The sequence below is a fragment of the Grammomys surdaster genome, unplaced genomic scaffold (assembly GCF_004785775.1).
Source record: "Grammomys surdaster isolate TR1022 unplaced genomic scaffold, NIH_TR_1.0 371, whole genome shotgun sequence".
Classification (NCBI taxonomy): domain Eukaryota; kingdom Metazoa; phylum Chordata; class Mammalia; order Rodentia; family Muridae; genus Grammomys; species Grammomys surdaster.
In genome coordinates, this window is record NW_021604790.1 from 5,799,342 (window position 1) to 5,819,376 (window position 20,035).

A 20,035-nucleotide genomic window follows, 5' to 3' on the forward strand; every position below is an offset into this window, starting at 1 on the left:
AAGATGAATAACATCTTAAATTTGAAATCCTCCTGCCTCAGCTTCTTGAATGGTTGGTAGAATTACAGGTACAAAGCCAGCAAAGTCTTTTTTTTTTTAAATCTGTCATGTTTCTATTCAAAAAGAAATGAATGACAATGTCACCTCATCTCACCCTGTCTTGTGAGCTATTCATATACTCAGTGCCCAGTGAATGGCAGCAGTAACAAACACTGTTATCTCTAGATGCAGACGAACACTGGAGAAATTCAAGTACCATAGTATAAATAAGAGAAATCACTAGGACAAAGCCAATTCTATGTCTTAACCGAAAATCTCATTCACTGTCGACACAGGCTTTTTCGTTACCTTTACAATACCTTTATAATGGATTCTCATTCATTAAATTACTTCTTAAAGCCTGAGAAGTAGATCAGAGGCCTGCATCCAGGAGCTGTTGTCACAATTATACAGTCATGGATGAGTCACTTAAAACAATAATACTTACACCCGGAAAGCTCCAGTGACTCTACTGTTACTAACTGGATGGAATTTTGAAGTCTCTGCCTCTGTCACATCTAACTTCCCTAGCTCTGCTACACCAGACTAATAACAGATTGGGGCTTTCAGTTTCTTTTCTGTGAAAGTTCAGTGGGCATTTTCAGATGATGTAAGTGTGAAAACCTGTGCTCAGACCTCAAGATGATAGTGATGATTCCACACAGATTAAACCTGTCAGAGCATTCTTTCAGCTAAATCATTTCCCATGTGATTCACCTTGCATGGTTAAACAAGGTATACTAGCATCCATGTAGTTTAGAAATTCTGTGAAGACAAATTTGAGATTTCTTTCAAAATCCTACTGAAATGAAGATTCTGGGGTGGTTTATATCTATAAAGTGAAACCTGACCCACCTCACAGTCCTCACAGGAGGGAGAAGGAAAGGGAGAAGAAGATAACCTAGTGTACTCCCTCCCACCTTGTTTTGTTTTTGTTTGCTTGGCATGTTTTGTTGTTTGTTGGTTTGTTTTGAAACCATCTTGCTGTATATCCTAGGACAGGCTGTTGCATCACAGGCCCCCAACATGTGATCTTCTTTGTCTACTGAGGTGCTAGTATTAAGGTGTATGTCATTATGCCCAGATACTGACCTTTCTTTTTTTTAATTAAAAAAATTTTCAAGTATTTTGTTGCTGTTTTGTTTGTTTGTTTTCATTATACTTATTTAGAAGTGCACAGGTATATCACAGTACTCATGGGAATGGGAGAACAACTTATAGAAATTCTCTACTTCTACCAAGTAGATTCTGGGGATGAAACTCCGCTCATCAGGCATGGTGGCAGATGCCTGATGAGACCTTCACTTCTGAGACCCTAATGTCCAGTTTTTTGTTCTAAAAACATTGTGAACATTTTAACACAAAGTAGGGTGCGTTAGGTATTAATGGAGAATATAGGTGATCTAGATTTTTCTTTCAATAATGTAAATAGAAATACATATATGATTCATGTTTACCACACACAAATATATGTTGATAACTAAAAGAATATATTGCCTGTGGATATAGCTCAGTTGATAAAGTACTTGCCTAGTTTGTAGGAAAGTTTGGGATTGATCCCCAGAATCACATAAACCATTATGGTAGTACACACCTGTATGCGGGTTTCAGGAAGTAGAGGCAGGATCAGTAGTTCAAGGTTGAACTGGTGAGATGGCCACAGGGTAAAGGAGTTTGTTTCCAAACTTGATGGATGACCTGAGTTTGATCAGTAAGACCTACATGGCAGGAGAGAAGTGACTCCTCCATGGTGTTCTCTGGCCTTCACATGCATACACATATGCATGCATACATACATTTAAAAATTAAAAATGGATTTTGAGACATAGGCTACATGAGACCTTAAATCAATAGAAAGAAACAAAGAAAAAAGATAAAGGAAATAAGGAAGTCACTGGACTAGAAATGTAGCTCAGTGGAAAAGTATTTAGCCCTAGGTTTGCACTTCAACATCATAGATAATTTTGTGGGGGTGAGTGGGGATGAACCCTTAGATATTATCATTGGAATACTTTTGAACTAGGACAGAACACAAGATTCCAATATAAATGGATTAAACAGCAAAAAAAATTGCTTTATTTAAAGAAAAATTAGAGCAGTTTAGATGCTACACAGTCAGGGCTCAAGCTCAATTTTTCTAGTACATTTTAGCCTAGCCCTGCTTTTGGCTTTGTCCTCCGGTCAGCTGATCACATGATTTGGGCCAAGGAGGCAGTTCTGGACACCATGGGCAGATATGACAATATCAAAGGAGTTGGGAGGAGGCCTTTCTCTTTCATAAGCAGATTAGGAGTTTGTTATCAGAGATATATAGGGGAGTGGATACCATCAGGAAACTTGATCTACTGGAAAAGAAAGCATGTAGCAGTTGGTGAATATTGTACTAGAGATTATACATGTCTACTGGTGGCATCAGAAAGAGAGTATTCCAAGGTATTGGCTGGCAGAGAAGACTTCTAGGAAGAGACCATCAGTCCATTTTACAACATGATGAGTTTAGGTACCAAGGGACACTCCAAATGGAGAAATCCAATAAACAGTTCTAAAGCTGAGGCTGAAGGCAGAGAAGTCTAAGTAGAGAAAATATATATAAGCTGTAGATAGTGGCTGCTGTGAGGACTGATGAACTAGTTCAGTGAAAATACAAAAGAAACAAGTACAAAGTCTGAGGGACACTGATGAAGAGTTGCTGACAAGGACAAACAATAAAAATGAAAATCGATTAATACTGTCTATACGAGGAATGGGAATAAGCTGACTAGAAATGGCTTTTGTAATCTCCAAACATGTTACTTGCCTAGTAACAAATATTCTTCCCCAAGATGCTAACTTAATGCTGTCTTTTTTTTTTTTTTTTTTTTTTGGAGATATGGCTGGACCTGAGAAGTCAAGGCAAAACTGAGGCATTAAATTTTCTAAGATGACTCTCTTTCTTTGCAGGAGTGGCCACACATTACTTGCCTTCTGGTTCTCCCGCCAAGAAGGGAAACTAAACCGACAGCAGACTATTGAACTAGGACATCACATCCTCAAAGCACACATCTTTAAGGTAATCTATATATATATAAATATATATCTAATATATGTATATAGTAACAATATATACATAAATATTACACACATACGTGTGTGTGTGTGTGTGTGTGTGTGTGTGTGTGTGTGTGTATTCCAAGAAGTTTATAGCCCATATGAAAGCATAGGAGGAAATTGTTCCCCTTACTTTTAGCCCACAGTTCACTATTACTCACTATTACTGTTTCAGTTTATTACTGTGTTTGACAGTTCCAGTCCTGTGGGTTCATAGTGTAGCTCAGTAGTACTTGCCTAGCATGCAGAAGGCAAAAATAAGTCTTGGGCAGAAATAGTGGCACACATGTAACCAGCAAGGGCAGCTAAGGCTGAGTACTTCCAAGACTTTTAAAGTCAGCTGGGATCATGTAGCAAGACTCTACCTCACAAGAAGAAAATTCTGATAGTTCTAACCCCTGTGATTCCTCAGAGTTCTTCTCTGACTCAGAATTGAAAATTTCAAGTATCTTAAACAGTTCTTCAAGAGCCTCACAAATTCTTTCCAGTATATAAGCACACAGCCAGAGAAGTTTGTTCATCACATGAACAGAAGTAGAACCCACTGTGACAAATCTTTTATTTGAATTGAAACTGTCTTGTCTAACAATTCACTGTATCAAAAATGACCTTACTCAGTTACCTTACTTTATGAGTAGAATACAACTAATACAGCACACAAGCATCCAAGTTCAAGAAGGTAATAAATGTCTATCACATCCGTAGACACTAAGATAATTGTCATTCGGTTATATGGGAAATAGCTATCAGTCTTCTAACATACAATCTGCATGGGATAAGATGCAAAGATGAAACTGATGCTTGCATCGGTACACCATAAAATAAATGACACAGTAACAGAGAAAGACTGTGAGGTTTTATTTAACCAAGTGTGACTTCAGCACATAAGCACCTACATTTAAACTGCATGCTTCTTTCATGAGCACAGTTTTATCTTATGTTGATGCAGATAGCATGGTTGTCTGAGATAAGAATGGCTCTGTTTGTGATTCAGGCTGTAAACACTCTGGTGTGCAGCATAGAGTGATGACGTGTCTGCAAGCTAAAGCATGAGAACTAGACTCTGGTGTTCCTGGTGCTGCAGCTGACAGTATCCTTTCAGTTCAGAGGCTTTAGCTTCTCCCAGACTGAAGTCCTAGGTTTCTATCAGGGTTACACAAAGTCAAAAGTAGACATGGCCATATCCACTTCCACTTAGAACTTCTCCTTGGCAGTCCAAACTTATTTCAGTTCTAAATTTTCCTCACTTGTTTGAGAAAAGGTGTATTTATGTCATTAATGGCCTTTAAAATAAGAAAAGGATAAAAACCTGTGATTCTGGACATTGGGCTGGCTACAGAGCCTTCTAAATTCTCTTGTTTTGGCACCATTTTGAGGTACTTTATGTACCACATGAATTCACCAGTGTTCGGGGGGGGGGGAGAGAGAGAGAGAGAGAGAGAGAGAGAGAGAGAGAGAGAGTTAGTTTTAGTGTCCTTGGAGTTGTGCCATTATCACCACCATTAGCGTATTTATTCACGCTAAAAAAAAAATGGACCTCATTCCCAGTAAGTAATGTCTCACTCTGCATTCTGTTCCATAAATTTGACTTTTCAAAATACCTCATAGAAATGGAAATACATAATGTATTCTCTTGTGCCTGGCTTCTTTCACTTAACATAATATTTTCATGGTTTGTTAACATTATAGACTAGATCAGCACCTTTATTATAAAATAATATCCATTGTATGGATAAACAACATTTTATTTATACATTTATTGAAATAATTGAGAAGCTCCACTTTTGAAATGAATATGAATGAATACTGTGAATACTATTGCTAAGAAAATTAGCTACTTTAACATAGCATTTAATACAGCTACAACTTAGTAACATTAGTACATTTATAATATTAAGGTACAGATTTGTATAGACAGTTTGTGGGTTGCTAAACTTTATAAATGACTAAACTTCCAAGAAACACACTAGCTCAGCCTCAAAGTTAATTAGATTTGAACCATACATAAGAAGCCCTAAGAAGAGATAGCTCTTGCTTTTTCATGCTTTCTTGAAATATTCAGAAAGAGTAAATAATTGAAGTATTTTTGGCTACATCCTGGCTGATAATAAAAATCACCTGTCATCTTTGTTAAGTTTTGGCTGAAACTTTCCTCAGATCTCAGAAGAGCAAAGGATCAACTCCACCAACCAGGATAAATCAAAAGTCTGTAGTACAAGTAGAAGTCTAGACTCTGCTTCTTTGTTTTACACTTCCTTCTTCTGTGTTCACTACAACTGTTCCAAAGCTGCTCTGTGATCCTTCCACCAGCATCGGGTCTTACCTGTTTCCTTTCCCATTCTCCTTTTTCTTTTTCTTTTTCTTTTTGTTTTGTTGGTTGTTTTTGTTTGAGACAGGGTCTCACTCTGTAGCTCTCTCTGTCCTGGAACTCACTAGGTAGACCAGACTAGCTTCAGACTTGGAGTGATCTTCCTGTGGCTTCTTCTGAAGTGCTGGGACATCACCTGTCTGCCACCACACCCAGCCTTTCCATTCTTTTCCCTCTAGCTCTCATCAAGGTTAAATGGCTCACCACCCTGACTTGTAAGTCACGAAAATAATTTAAACCATTAGGTATGAAGTTTTAACTACTCTTTACTTCAGATTTCAATTGGAAAAGAAACAAATAATGCCCAGTTGGAATAATAAGAATAAATAAAGCCATAAGAGTATATTGGGTTATCTAGGATGAAACAGAGGGCCAACTTTAAAATGGTTTGGAATTAGAGTAAAGGAAAGAGACAGAAATCAACTGCTTTGTCTATTGTAGTTGTTACTTTTCCAACTGAGAATTCAGAAGTAAAATCCTGAATCAGGTATTGTGAACTTTTTAGTAATCTTGATTATAATAGACAGAACATGAACCTTAGGGTTTTTAAAAATACAAAAAGATGTATTTTAGTTGCAGCTCTAGTAGTTTTGTGACTTTGAGCAGTTTACTTAATCGTCTTTAGGTTGTTTCCTCTGATGTAAATAGTATTGAGTTCTATCTCACAGGAGCTGTTATGAAAAGAAGATTAAACTCAAGAATCTAATACATAAAACTGTCCTGACTATAGAACTTGACACATATTAGATCCTGAGTAAATGTTAGATTCCCTTTCTTTTTTCCTCACCTACAATTTATCAGATGGGGTGGGGGCTTTACTGCTGATAGTCTCAATTGATATTAATACTTTCTAAGTTGTTCATGTACTATATCATTCTTCAAAGGTCTTAGTGAAACCCATACATACTCTAAATCAAGAGGCTGAGGCCCAGATGGAGAGTTTGAACTGTTTCCTGGTTTTCTAGGCTCTGCAGTGAAGATGAACCTTATAACCTAACTCTAAGCCTGACTGAGTAGCTTTTGGAATTCTTTCAAAAGGAACTCTATAAATATTTGATCTCATGTGTCAAAATAAGCAATCATAACTTAGTGATAGACTTGCTTCAGGATTTTTACATGTGTTTGCCTATTAGCTGATTAATTAGCCAAATAAGAAACTTGCAAATTAGCATTCTTGTTATTAGCACAAATTAGAAGTTCTAAAATAGTAGTGATTAGAAGCTCTCCTGTGCCCTTCATCCTTTCAGTGTAACCAGTTCTTGGGGCCCAGATGACAACTCTAGTGGAAAGATTCAGAACAGAGCTCCACAAGGCCATAAATAGTATGGGTTATTTGAAAATTAAGTAACCATTTTTAAATAATAGAAGAGATTGAAAGGGGCAGTAATCCTCTTGTAATGTTTGGACTTTAATCTAGATTCTGTTTCACCCTCTCTGAGGTACTGTGTTTCTGAGATCCCACTGGTCTACTTTTCCAGGGTTTGACCGAGCTCTGTGGTTGACCTTCTCCTGTCCGTCATCTGTAACCAGGATAGGATGGGTAGAAGTGATCAGCATCCTTGCCCCTCATTTTGTCTAGCTGTCTGTTCATGTTGAGATATTTAAACACAGGCAGCCACTTTGACAAAGGCATGTCATTACAGACACTGTCTTTTAATCTATGTCAGGGCTATGACCAATAGAGTGCTTGCCTAGCATGGATAAAGCCCTGGGTTCAGTACAACACAGAAGAAACCAAATATAGGGATTGTGTGCCTGTTGAGTGTTAAAGACAGGAGTATCAGAAGTTAAATGTTATTCCTGCTATATAGTGAGTTTTAGCCAGCATGAAAAACATGATTGTGAGACCCTGTCTCAAAAAAAAATCCACTTATAAGACATTACAGACACCTGGCAGAAGTGGCACATGCCCTTAATCCTAGCACTTGGAGGATGCAAAGGGATCCTGAGGATCTCTGAGTTTGAGGGTAGCCTGGTCTTCAGAATGAGTTCCAGAATAGCCAAGGCTACCCAGAAACTATCTCAAAAAGCAAGCAAACAAGAAAAAAATAAAAGATATTGCCAAAAAGGTGATGGAAAGATTACAAGAGCCTGAGTATCAGGATGCCTGCTGCTGGATAGTGTCTTCTAGACATGATAGGGATTCTGTACCCATGAAATCTCACCAATGTGTCACCTAAACAAGACACACATAGTAGCAACACCAGTAAATATCCCAATACAAACAAGGAACGTTTCACAAGGCCTCACCTATAGATATGAAGCAAGCAGTGGACACTGAGTCAGCCTTCTTCAGGGATGAACCTCCTAATAGGTTATCCAACACAAGTGGTCAGCCCTAAACACGCCAAAAGGAGCAACAGTCAGTGGTCTCAGTACAGCATGGGGGAAGGCTTAATGAATAAGTCACAAACTTAGAGTGATGGACATTTGAGGAATTGGAGTGGAAAGGGGTTGGAAATGATGTAAATACAGTACTTGTGTATAAAGTTAACAAAAATATTTAGCATTTTAAATTTTAAAAATTACATATGTTCTGTTTGTTAACCTGGTATTTTTATGAGACTCCTAACAGTAGGAATGGGGGGGACGCTTTCTGCCTGCTCTTAAGGGACTCTTTTTCTCCTGGGTTGCCTCACCCAGCCTTAATATAAAAGTTTGTGCCTAGTCATATTGTATCTTGTTACACCATGTTCAGTGGATATCCCTGGGAATCCTGGTTTGTTTGGGGTGTTTGTTTGTTTGTTTGTTTGTTTTTTAGTAGTGGATCTGTGGAAAAGGAGAGGTATCGTGTTAGGGGAACACTAGGAGGAATGGAAGGAATAGAAACTGTGGTCAGGAAGAAGAATTGAAAGCAAACAATAAATGTACAAAAAGGAAGACCAATTCTAAAAATAAATAACCTGGTTTGTTTGTTTGCTTGCTTGCTTGCTTGTTTGTTTGTTTGTTTGTTTTGAATCATCTTATTCAGACAGAGTTTTTACTGTGTAGCCCAAGCTAGCCTTAAATCTTCTTGTCTAATCCTCCTGAGTGCTGGGATCACAAGCATGTAGCCACTATATCTTTACAAATCAAAATTAAAGTCTGCATGTTTATCTCAGCTGTAGGCAGTTCTTTAGCTATTGCTCTGCCCACACCCTCATGCGGTGTACTCACAAACTGTTCTTTAAAATACATATTCCATTTTTATGCCATCATACCATCCCTACAGAAAGAAAAAAGAAACCTATGCCAGAAAAGCCTTTTGACAATGTTCACAGACTCAGCTCCCATGGCATGCACTCTCTGTCTTTGCACTTCTTCTGCAGAAGAGTTCTCTCTGTGGAAAGTAAGAGTCTCAGTCTTCTGTGCAATGGCATAACCACTATAACTTGATATTGTTAGATGAACTTATGTCTTTAAACAACAAATATTTCTTTGTAAATGTTCCTTCTATAGTATATCAAGTGAATAGAACACCTTACATTTCAAGGAGCAAAACAAACAGAAATATTATTCATTTAAAAACAAACAAACAAAAAACCATTCTTCCCCAGACCACTTAACTTCTTTCTTTTTTTGAGACAGGAATTCTCTGTGTAGCCCTGGCTATTCTAGAACTCAGTCTCTTTATCTCTCTAAACCAGGCTACCCTCAAACTCAGATCTGCCTGCCTGTGCCTTCTGAATACTGAGATTACAGGCATGCAACTTCCCAAATTTTATTGTTACTGTTTTCCTGCCCATAAGATTTTCTGTTTTAATTCAGTTGACCCATATTTTAGCAGAAGAGCAAGATGCTTGGAAGAGTATCTCGCCACCAGGCAATTTAAAGACTGAATTATGTATTTCTCATTTATAGTACAGTCTAGAGCAGATCACTGTGCAACTTCCTTCTGAGTAGTAGTTCTGAAATCACCTTAAGATTCAGAATGCTCGGGGCTGGAGAGTTGGCTCAGAGGTTAAGAGCACAGACTGCTCTTCAAGAGGTCATGAGTTCAATTCCCAGCAACCACATGGTGGCTCACAACCATCTATAATGAAATCTGGTGCCCTTTTCTGGCCTGCAGGTGTACAAACAGGCAGAACACTGTATACATAATAAATAAATAAATCTTTAAAAAAAAAAAAAAAAGATTCAGAATGCTCCATTGGATCCTGTCTTAGTTAGGGTTTCGTTGCTATGTAGAGACACCATGACCAAGGCAACTCCTATAAAGGACATTTAATTGGGACTGGCTTACAGTTAGTTTCAGAGGTTCAGTCCATTATCATCATGGTGGGAAGCATAGAATCGTCCAAACAGACTCCGTGCTGGGGGAGCCAAGAGTTCTATATCTTGATACAAAGGCAGCCAAAAAGAGAAGCTGTCATCCACAGGCAGGCAGAGGGAGGGTCTGTCTTCTGCCTGAGCACTAGGAGCCCTCAAAGCCTGCCTGCACAGTGACACACTCTCTCCACAAGGCCACACCTCCTGATAGGTACCACTTCCCATAGGCCAAGCATATTGAAATCACCATAGATCCTCTGCATCTGCTGTTGCGAGGAACAGAGTGAGGTTGGGAGCCAAGCCTTCACAAGGCCTTTTACTAAAGCCCAGATTTTATTAGCCAGAGTTGAGTCATGTGAGCCATCTGTGTGCAAGGGAGACTAATAACTATAGTTTTCCCAAATGTTCAGGAAGAAAATGAAATGAAGATGAAAAATCAAGTTATCTCTGCCACAGTATTATTTTGGTGACTTAAGTTACTTAGTCAGGAAAGCTAGTGGAGAAAAAAAATGGGAAAATAAATTATATTCAGATATAGAGCCAAAAAAATGGTAAGTGATCTATCTACTAATGGAGACGATTTTAGTTACTATATTTCTATAAAACTAGTTTTTGTCCCTATCAGAGTTGCAATGTATGAACATTGTTAAAATGAGACTCTGCACTCATTCATTACTACCAAAACCTAGGGGCCACTCACTCATTACTGATGGCACCTTTTAGCTGAGTTAATAATGTAATTATCTCACTGGGAGTGGTGGTACACGTCTCTAATTTCCAGCACTTGAGAGGCAGAGGCAAGTGGATCTCTGAGTTTGAGTTCAGCCTGGTCTACACAGTAAGTTCCAGGACACCAGGGCTACATTAGAGAGACTTTGTCTCTCCACCAAAAATAAATATAAATATAAATATATATATATGTAATTGTTATTATTGTTTATTTGCCTCTGTACTAATTGTTCATTGATTATCCCTATATTCTTTCAGGGTTTGAGTAAAAAGGTTGGTGTATCATCCTCCATCCTCCAAGGACTCTGGATCTCTTACAGCACAGAAGGTCTTTCCATGGCATTGGCCTCTTTACGAAATCTCTACACTCCAAATATAAAGGTAAACACAAAGAAACTGAAAATAGCTTAAATAATTGACTGGAAAATATAATTAGAAGGACATCAAGTTGCCATTTAGTTGACTTCTGACTTTCCTTAGACTATTAGCTAATGAGTGGTCTTTTAGTGATTTTAATGAATTTTAAATTGCTGTTTTATTCTGATGGACTGGGGCTGTTGGATAGCTAGCTGATACCTAGGGATAGGATCTGCTAAGGGTTCTGTAGGACAAATTGATCTCAGGTAGCCTCTATTTGGTGAGGAACTTTTACAATCAAGAGTTCACTCAAGTGAGCCAACACTCAGCACTTAGGGTGCGATCCCTCACCCTAGCTAATGAACAGTATATATATATATGAGGCAGAGATGTTTTGCATTATTTTCTAAAGCAAAGTATTCAAAGGGGAATAAAGAATTTTTTAAAATGCTTCTTAAAAATGCTACTGAACTCCACTGTAGAGTCTCAAGTGATTTTATAACTGAAAAGATGTAACAGGTGTCTGGTGTTTGTTTCTAGGTCAGCAGACTGCTGATTCTGGGAGGTGCCAATATTAACTACCGGACAGAGGTTCTAAATAATGCCCCCATCCTATGTGTCCAGTCTCACCTTGGTTACACAGAAATGGTGGCTCTGCTTTTGGAGTTTGGGGCCAATGTGGATGCCTCTTCTGAAAGTGGCCTGACTCCTCTGGGGTATGCTGCGGCAGCGGGGTTCCTGAGCATTGTGGTGCTGCTGTGCAAGAAACGGGCCAAGGTAACTGCCGCCCACTCCTACTGATTTTCTTCTCTCTTTTTCTTTCCTCTCAGTGTAGTGTTCTAACTCATTTGTTACCCCAGTGATCTAGGTGCAACCCAACCCAGATCCAGAGCAGATCAAAGGGAAGACCCACTGAGCTCATACCCAGGTGTTAGCCAGGACACAGTTTTAAAATCTTTGAGAGGCACCTGTAAGACAGCATTTATCAGCAACCACAAAAATCCCTACCTAATAAACCAGAAGTTATCTACTAAACATAGAAGAAGACTCTAACAAAAAATCCAGAAAAGAAGCAAGGGCCAAAGAGCATGCAGTGGGAGGTCTGAAGTGAACAGTGCCTGCCTGCACACCCGCAGACTTTCATCTCTTAAAAGAAACCTTAGGCATAGAAATGAGAAAGTTCCTTGAGATTTGAAGAAAATGGATGCACTCAGACTGACCAAGGCCATTCCAAGTATTTATTTGTACATTTCAGTTCTCTGAAAGCATTTTCAAATGTTTTGCTGTTTTTTTACGTAGTGTTAGAGAATACATGCATATGAATGTATAGGTGTATGTACAAAATGTAGAGCCCTGTCCTGTAGAGCAGGACACTGGTGTTCTCTTCTTGCTTTCTTCTTACTTTATTGCCTCAAGAAGGAATCTATCATTGAACCAGAAACTTCTCTTTTCAGCTAGGCTGGCTGGCCAGTGAACTCGCAGGATCCTCCTGTCTCTACCCACAAACACTGGTATGACAGGTACATACCATGTCCTGCTTTCATGTGGATGTTGGGGGTCAAGCTCAGGCTCTCATGGATACAGAGCAAGTAGTCTTCCTAGTGAGCCATCATCCTAGCCTTCAAAATATTTTCTTCATAGTATTTTCCAAGTCACTGATACAGCATAATTCAATTTCAAAATACTGACAAAAACTAAACCACTGGCTTCACAGATGTAGGCCACCAAGGAAAATTGTAGCCTCATGGTATTTTGATTCTGTCATGAAACTAAGAATGTTGGTGGTTTCACAGGGAAGCCTAAGTAATATATGCAACCTCATTTTGAAATGTTCATTATTGTCACCAAGGAAGCAAGGAAAACTCCTGAGACTCCTTGAGGAAATGAGACCTGGTTCTCAGCAGAACCTCAGATGCCTTAGATGTTACTGTGACACAGATTGCCCACCTATATCAATGTCTCCTTTGTTGGAATAGATGTTTCTAGAAAGAGAATATGTGGTCCTGATGTTACTCTTGGTGTAGTTTACATCCTAGCTAGGTCCTTGAATCATCTCTGCCCTTTACCATGATGCCATTTTTTAACTTGTTCTTCATTGTTTTCCCAGAGCAGATGGTTACACTGTTTATTCTCTTCAGAGTCCTATCACATCTCTTCTGTGTTTGGTATTAGTAAGATTAAGCTAAAAAACAAGATGTGGAGCCTGGCATGGTGGTGCACAGCTTTAAAACCCAGCACTGGGGAGGCAGAGGCAGGCAGATCTGCATGAGTTGAGGCCAGTCTAGCCTACAAAGACAGCCAGAGCTATATAGAGAAACACTGGGGAGGAAAGGAGTGCACATCTGTAACTCCATGACTTGGAGGCTGAGGGAAGAGAATCACAAGTTTAAAGTCAGTCTGGGATATATAGAAAGGCCCACAAAAAAAAAAAAAGGAGGAGGAGGAAGAGGAAAGAAGGAAGTGTCTGTCTCAGGGAGCATCTGTCACAGAACAGTGTTCTTTGCTACACTAGCCTGTGCTCCTGTCTAACAAGAAGCACGTGGTTTTCTTTCAGCATCACCTCTCCCTGTGCTCTTCACCCTGGTCTGTTGCTCTTTCTTTCACTTGTTATTTCTTTTCTTTTCTTTTCTTTTCTTTTCTTTTCTTTTCTTAATTCACATCACCTTTTTCTAAATATTTGTAGGTTTATAGATATTTACCTTATCTTACCTACCTTAAAAAAAAAAAGTCCTCTCACTTGCTAACCAGAGCTACATCTCCTCTCTTCCCTTCCCTTCCATAGTCTTCTGACCCATCCTAAGAGTCACCTCTCTTCCTCACTGCTCTGTAACTATTCATAATCCAGCTGCTGAGAGTGATAAACAAATCAGGTTATTATATAAGTATAACTTTTATTCACCAAATGTAATTGTTGTCTAGGAGGCTTACAGCAAATAAACTTACCCTTTCAAGTTCTTTCTGAACTCTGGCTGGCTGGTTCAACTAAGCTATTGTGGTAGCCCAAACTGACTGATTCAAATTGGCTTCTTTCACCTTCTGATTGAAGTGCTCTGCTTGGAAAGATTGTCTCTGAACTCCACAAACTGAACTGCTCCAAACTCAACTATTCTGCTCTGAATTGAACCAAACTGTTCCAAACTCAACTCAACTCAACTCCTCTGAACTGGCACACTCTGTCCCTCACTGCTCTTAAGTAGCCTCTCTTTCCTGTCTGTTCTTATAAGAGTTGGGCAGATCCTATCTATAACTCATTCTGTCAAATCTTCTGATTTGTTACTTTGTCTGCCCCTCAGTTAGACATTTCAAACATAGCTGCTTTCTACAAACTAAATTCACCTACATTGTTTGGAAATTAAAGGTGTGTGTACTAAGGGTATGTCTGTATTCCATCTAGATCATTCTGTAGTTCAGAGCGTGTCTGCATTCCAACCAAATCACTTGAGGGTTTTATTTTATTTTTCTTTTACTGTAAAAACAAAAGCCTTGCCTCATTTTCTGGGGAAAGTTCTCTCCAGGGGGATGGATATTCAGGGGAACTGGAGATCAATTATAATATAGGCTGAGTAGAAAGTGCCCTCTAAGTTCAGAATGAGAAAGGGTGGTGTAGACACCTGCAGTTAGCCAGTGTGACTGGAGTAGAACACAGCCTCTAGCCTTGCTCACAGCTCTCTGTTCTCTTCCCATAGGTAGATCACTTGGACAAAAATGGACAGTGTGCTTTGGTTCATGCTGCTCTGCGAGGTCATCTAGAGGTTGTCAAGTTTCTGATTCAGTGTGACTGGACAATGGCTGGCCAGCAGCAAGGAGTATTTAAGAAGAGCCATGCCATCCAGCAGGCCCTCATTGCTGCAGCCAGCATGGGCTACACTGAGGTAAGAAAAAAAATGATAGGATTTTCCCCCAAATTTTGTATTAAAGAACCTAAGAAACTGTGGGGAAAAGACTTTCATGCAACAAAATTGCCAGCCAAATTGGTGAAAAGTTTTTAATCACTATTGTAAAGAATAGGGAATTAAACTCCACAAAGCAGTACTCAAATACTCCAGTATCTAGAATTATGTATGTGGAACAAGCATGAGAGTCAGAAAGGAGATTGGAATTCTCACAATTCCTCCAACACTTTCTGTGACACTAAGACACAGAGGAGTTACTGACCTGTGGACATATGATCAGGCATTGTGGGACAGGAAGGATGCAACCCACAGAACCTCAAAATGGTTGGTTTTGGTCCTGGATCACACAGTTTACTTACTGCCTTAGAACCCTAGTTTTCATCCATAAAGTCACTGAAGTCTTTTTTACAAGGCTGCTGTGAAGGACGCTCTAAATAATTAATACCGTGCAATGATATTTTCTACATTATTAACAAGTGTGGCAAATTCATGGACTTGGTAGTATTCTCTGAAATGTTAAGTAACTGACAATGAGGGAAGGAAAAGACTGTAACCAGGGAGCAGGTACATAAGAGCTTATGCTTATTGTAAATTTTAATCTAAGGAATGAGTTACACAGTGACAAACAGTGTTCTCAGTTGAATGGTTTATTGAGTGTTGGTGTTGGCTTAGGCTAAATTTGAATCTGTAGCCAACCTGTGGTTGCAGCCTAACTATGATGTAACAAGTAGAGTTGCATCTAATTTGTGCTTTTTCTCAATAATTTTACTGCCATTAAATCTGATTTTTGATTCACTGTTAACTGTCTCTCACCTTTATGTAAACTCTACTGATTAAAAGGAAACACATTTCAGGTTTAGTTCTAAACAAAACATTGATTTATAAAGTTTGTAACTATTGATACCATAGCTGACTTCAAGCTGCCAGTGTTATATCACTCAACATGAAGGTAGGAAGAAATGCATAGAAGCACATGTGACAATGTTTCATCCATAGAGATACAATAAATATAAGTAACTTTAATATCACAGATGATAATAATAGGACATTGTTAAATAATTCAGAAATTTTAAGAGTTGAGGAGCTTTTGTTTGGTTGGTTTGTTTTTGTTTTTGTTTTTGTTTTTGTTTTTGTTTTTGTTTTGTGGTGTTGAGATCAACTCTTACCAGTGAGCTGTATCTCCAGCCTATGGTTAGGTATTTTTCATCTTTTTTCATATAATTTATTACTCAAGTTTTAATAAATGATTGGCTTTGATTAACAATCAGCTTGTAAACTGGTGTGGTGGTGATGCACACCTTTAATCCCAGCACTCTGGAGGCAGAGGCAGGTGGATCTCTGAGTTTGAGGCCAGCCTGGTCTACAGAGTGAGCTCCAGGACAACCAGGGCTACACAGAGAAACCATTTCTGGGGCTGGGGCGGAAATCAGCTTGTAAAATTACTGAAACTTATAGAATCAATTCTCATGGGTCTCTACTCAGGAGCCCATCCCACGGCAGGGGATGCTCAAATGAAGCAGTAGTCCTGGCATTAGGTGTCACCACGTGGCTATGAAGCAAAACTGAAATTTGTATTGTCTTTGGAAAATCACTTAACTCCCGTACAGATTCCTGGAAACAGCTGTCACTTTTGTTTGTGGTTTGCAATTGGTCATTCCCCCTCTCAGGCAGTCCTCATACTTCTGAGAGGAAACAAGAAAACAATTACTTTAAGGAAATATAAGCCTCAACTTTCTCCTCATTTCTTTCCTATACCTTTACTGGGTGGTGGACAAGAGATTGTGTCAGTTGGCTTAAGTAAGAAGAATATGTAATTTTTAAATCACATGATATATGGAGTATGTTAAATGAAAACATGTAAACTATCTGGTAGAACATCTTTCTATCAGAATGGTTTCAGTTTTCTTTTGTAAAGCAAACAGTACTGATTTTTTGTATGAAAGAAATTTAGTGAGCGGATTGTCTCCCAATGCTCCCAGATCAATGCCAGCAGCACGGCTTCTCACCTGCAGTGTGAGCTGACATGACTTCTTGTTTCAGATTGTCTCCTACCTACTTGATCTTCCAGAAAAAGATGAAGAGGAAGTAGAGCGAGCACAAATCAACAGTTTTGACAGTCTCTGGGGAGAGACAGGTACTTCTCTGAGACATTGCTGTCTTCTCTCAGTGGTGTGTTACATTCATGTTGACTTTCTGGGTCTCTCATACTGTTCTTTTGAGTCTGGAATACTTCAGCACTCAGTCTTAAGACTTGTCTTAGAGTCCAGTTCAGCCCAAGTGAAAAGTTAGGCAATTTTTCTCTTTCAGCCCACTTTCCCTCTGGATTCTCCACCATTACCACTTTTTTAAAAATATCACCACTCTTGTTCCAAATATTTCCTTACAGTATGGTAAACAAAGTAGAAAACATCTGTGGCCTTTCATTTGTTTGTATGACCCCTACCCTACTTCCTCTTCCTTTCTTCCCGGAGTACTGCCCCATCTACATCTGTTAACTGGGAAACTCCTGCTTCTATCCACATCTCTGGCCCAGTAGATGTCATTATGGTTATCTAGCACTGTTAAGCTTTACATTGTGACTAAAGCTGCCAGCTAGATGCAACCGAAGGTTCCACCCTGATCTAATCTAATTCCTCAGGGTCTATAGCAAAGCATTTTCTGTCATTTGGTCCTTACTTCACCAACAGTAGCTCTTCCCTTGTGGTTGATGCAGGAAATGAATGCGGTCTTTCCTCTAAGACTAGATTGGAGCATCTGGAGAAACATAGTAACCTCTGATGTGTTTTCATGAAACTGGGGCAGGGAAAACAGTAGAACAACCACAGACATGTTGCTTACTTGCCAGGAGAAAGAGACTAATATTGAGATGGTAAATGTGCGTAGCAGGTTTCACGAAACATGAAGGGTATACATTTGGTAAAGGTGAGAATGTTGTTAAAATTTTTGAATTTATCTAACATTTATAATTTGTTGAATTGCTTTCTTTCTTCCCCTGCTAAAATGTGCATAGGTTTCATGACTTCTTTTACATGTGTAATGGTCCAGAGCTCAGGAATTTCCTTCTCAACAATTTTTCCCTTTGTAAAAGCCAAAGAGAGCAGATGCCAGGCAGCTGCAGCTTAAGAGCGCATGATAGATTAAAGAAAAATGTGCAGCTAGAAACAGCTGTTGTCCTTGGAACTTCATCCTCAGAGAAGTCAGAGGAAGGTGACCTAAAATTGCAAAAAGGACATGTTGATTTACCTCTCCTGTCAGCAAAATCTTCTCAGTATAGCATTGCCATACCTCCTGATACAGCCTTCTAACCAAGGGCATGCAAATAGGAAGGGGGCCAAAAATTCAATGATCCAGTGGTCACATTGGGTAGAAATTATAAGGCCAATACTCATAGTGCTATACTTCAAATAAATCCTTAGAATCAAAAAATATATAAACTATGGCTGGTGAGATGGCTCACTGAGTAAAGCAACTGCCATACAAGTATGAGAACCTGAGTTTCGAGTTCAGCATGGTAAAATCCCCAGTGTCCACAGAAAAGTACCCACATAAAAGCATGGCAGCATGCATCTGTAACCCCTATACTGAGAGAATGGAGTCAGGTAGATCCCCAGGGGCTCTCAACTGGCTAGCCTCACCAACAAGCTCCAGGTTTATCGAAGAGTTGCTGTCTCAAACTAAGTAGAAAGTAATAAAGGAAGACACTCAAGACATCAACCTCTGGCCTCTAAACATGTGTGCATGGGTAAATGCATCCATACACACATGCATACACCCCACATACACACACACACCCCCCACATACACACACACACACCACATACACACACACACCACATACACATACCCCACATACACACACACACACACATATACACATACCCATCAGACATACACACACACAAACTAAATGAGGGGCTTAATTTTTATTGAATATGAATCTCTTATTCGAATAAAGCTTTATGGACTGGCAGGTGCAATGACTGAGGGGATAAAGGCACTTACTGCCAACCATATTGACCCGAATTTAATTCTCTGAACCCACATGATAGAAGGAGAGGACCAGCTCCGAAAGTTACCCTTTGACTTCTATATGTTCAGTGTATTACACACACGTGCACACACACACAAATAGATTAAAAAAGAATAAATTTTTATACTCAGAATTTAAAAATATTTTATACTTAAAAGCATGTAAACTTTTATTAATGTACCACCTCAAATGTAAAAATCAAAATTTTATGTCAGAACTGTATTATATTTAGCTGATATTTACATGCAATAAGTTTACTATTAAAAACACTGAAAAATATACTTTGCAACAAAATATAATTTCTGGATCTATAAAAAAATTACTTGAGGCAAGGCATGGTTGCATACATCTAAAAACCCAAGACTGGATGGAGATGAGGCTGGCCAGCTGTGTTCATGACCATGTCTAGCTGTCATCTGAAAGCTGCTGCCAGATGACATCATAACCTAAACAGCAGAGATTATACAACAGAACAAGGCCAAGTGGAACATTAAAAATGCGTTACTCAATAGAGAGAAAGAGGCCAATCAGAGTCATATCATTGTTAGGGTAGACAGTGCCACTTTCCAGGCGAACACTGTCTGTGAATAATATGTTCTGTGAACTGGCATCCTTAGTGAAAGGCTTGCTTCTGAAAGACTTGTCTATTTTCTTCAAAGTGCTATCAGTTTTGCTTTGTTTTAAGAAAAAGAATGTTCTTGGCCTGTACATACTTGGAAGTTTGCCACAACCCCATAATCTAGTATTTTAAACAAAATATGGGAGTTAGAAATTTTCCAAGTAGAAGATTTGAGGCATGTCTTAAGTTCTTAGCTACTCTTGTGTTCAAATACCTATGCAAGCCTAACAGCCATTTACACTGTTAAACTATCACCTGGAAGCCAGGGATGGTGGTGCACTTGGGAGGCAGAGGCCAGCGGATCTCTGAGAGTTTGAGATCAGCCTAGTCTACAGTGAGTTACAGGGATATGAAGAGAGACTCTATCTCAAAAAAAAATAAAAATGAAGTGTGTGTGTGTATACACACACTGCATTCAATGCATACACCCATACACACACACACACACACACATCCACTACAGAGAGGACAACACTGTCCTCCTGTGGAAAACTAAGCAGAAAAGCTAATGACAAGATTTGCAAAATAAAATTGAGTACATCTTCAAAACTTGCCATGTTTTCCTTTATGAATCCATTTTACCCTTAGGGCAGGAAAACATTACTTGAAAGCTGTGTGTGTGTGTGTGTGTGTGTGTGTGTGTGTGTGTGTGTGTGTGTGTGTGT

General features: G+C 39.0%; 1 protein-coding gene across 2 annotated transcripts in view; it reads left to right on the forward strand.

Annotated features, from left to right (window-relative positions):
- Window positions 1-20,035, forward strand: part of Tanc2 (tetratricopeptide repeat, ankyrin repeat and coiled-coil containing 2) — a 284,441-nt gene that overhangs the window by 248,693 nt on the left and 15,713 nt on the right. For both annotated transcript variants that reach the window (XM_028780603.1, XM_028780602.1), the window contains exons 14-18: window positions 2,980-3,088; window positions 10,730-10,852; window positions 11,369-11,605; window positions 14,515-14,700; window positions 16,762-16,855. In XM_028780603.1, coding sequence (XP_028636436.1) covers window positions 2,980-3,088; window positions 10,730-10,852; window positions 11,369-11,605; window positions 14,515-14,700; window positions 16,762-16,855 — 749 coding nt within the window. The remainder of the gene's footprint in view (window positions 1-2,979; window positions 3,089-10,729; window positions 10,853-11,368; window positions 11,606-14,514; window positions 14,701-16,761; window positions 16,856-20,035) is intronic.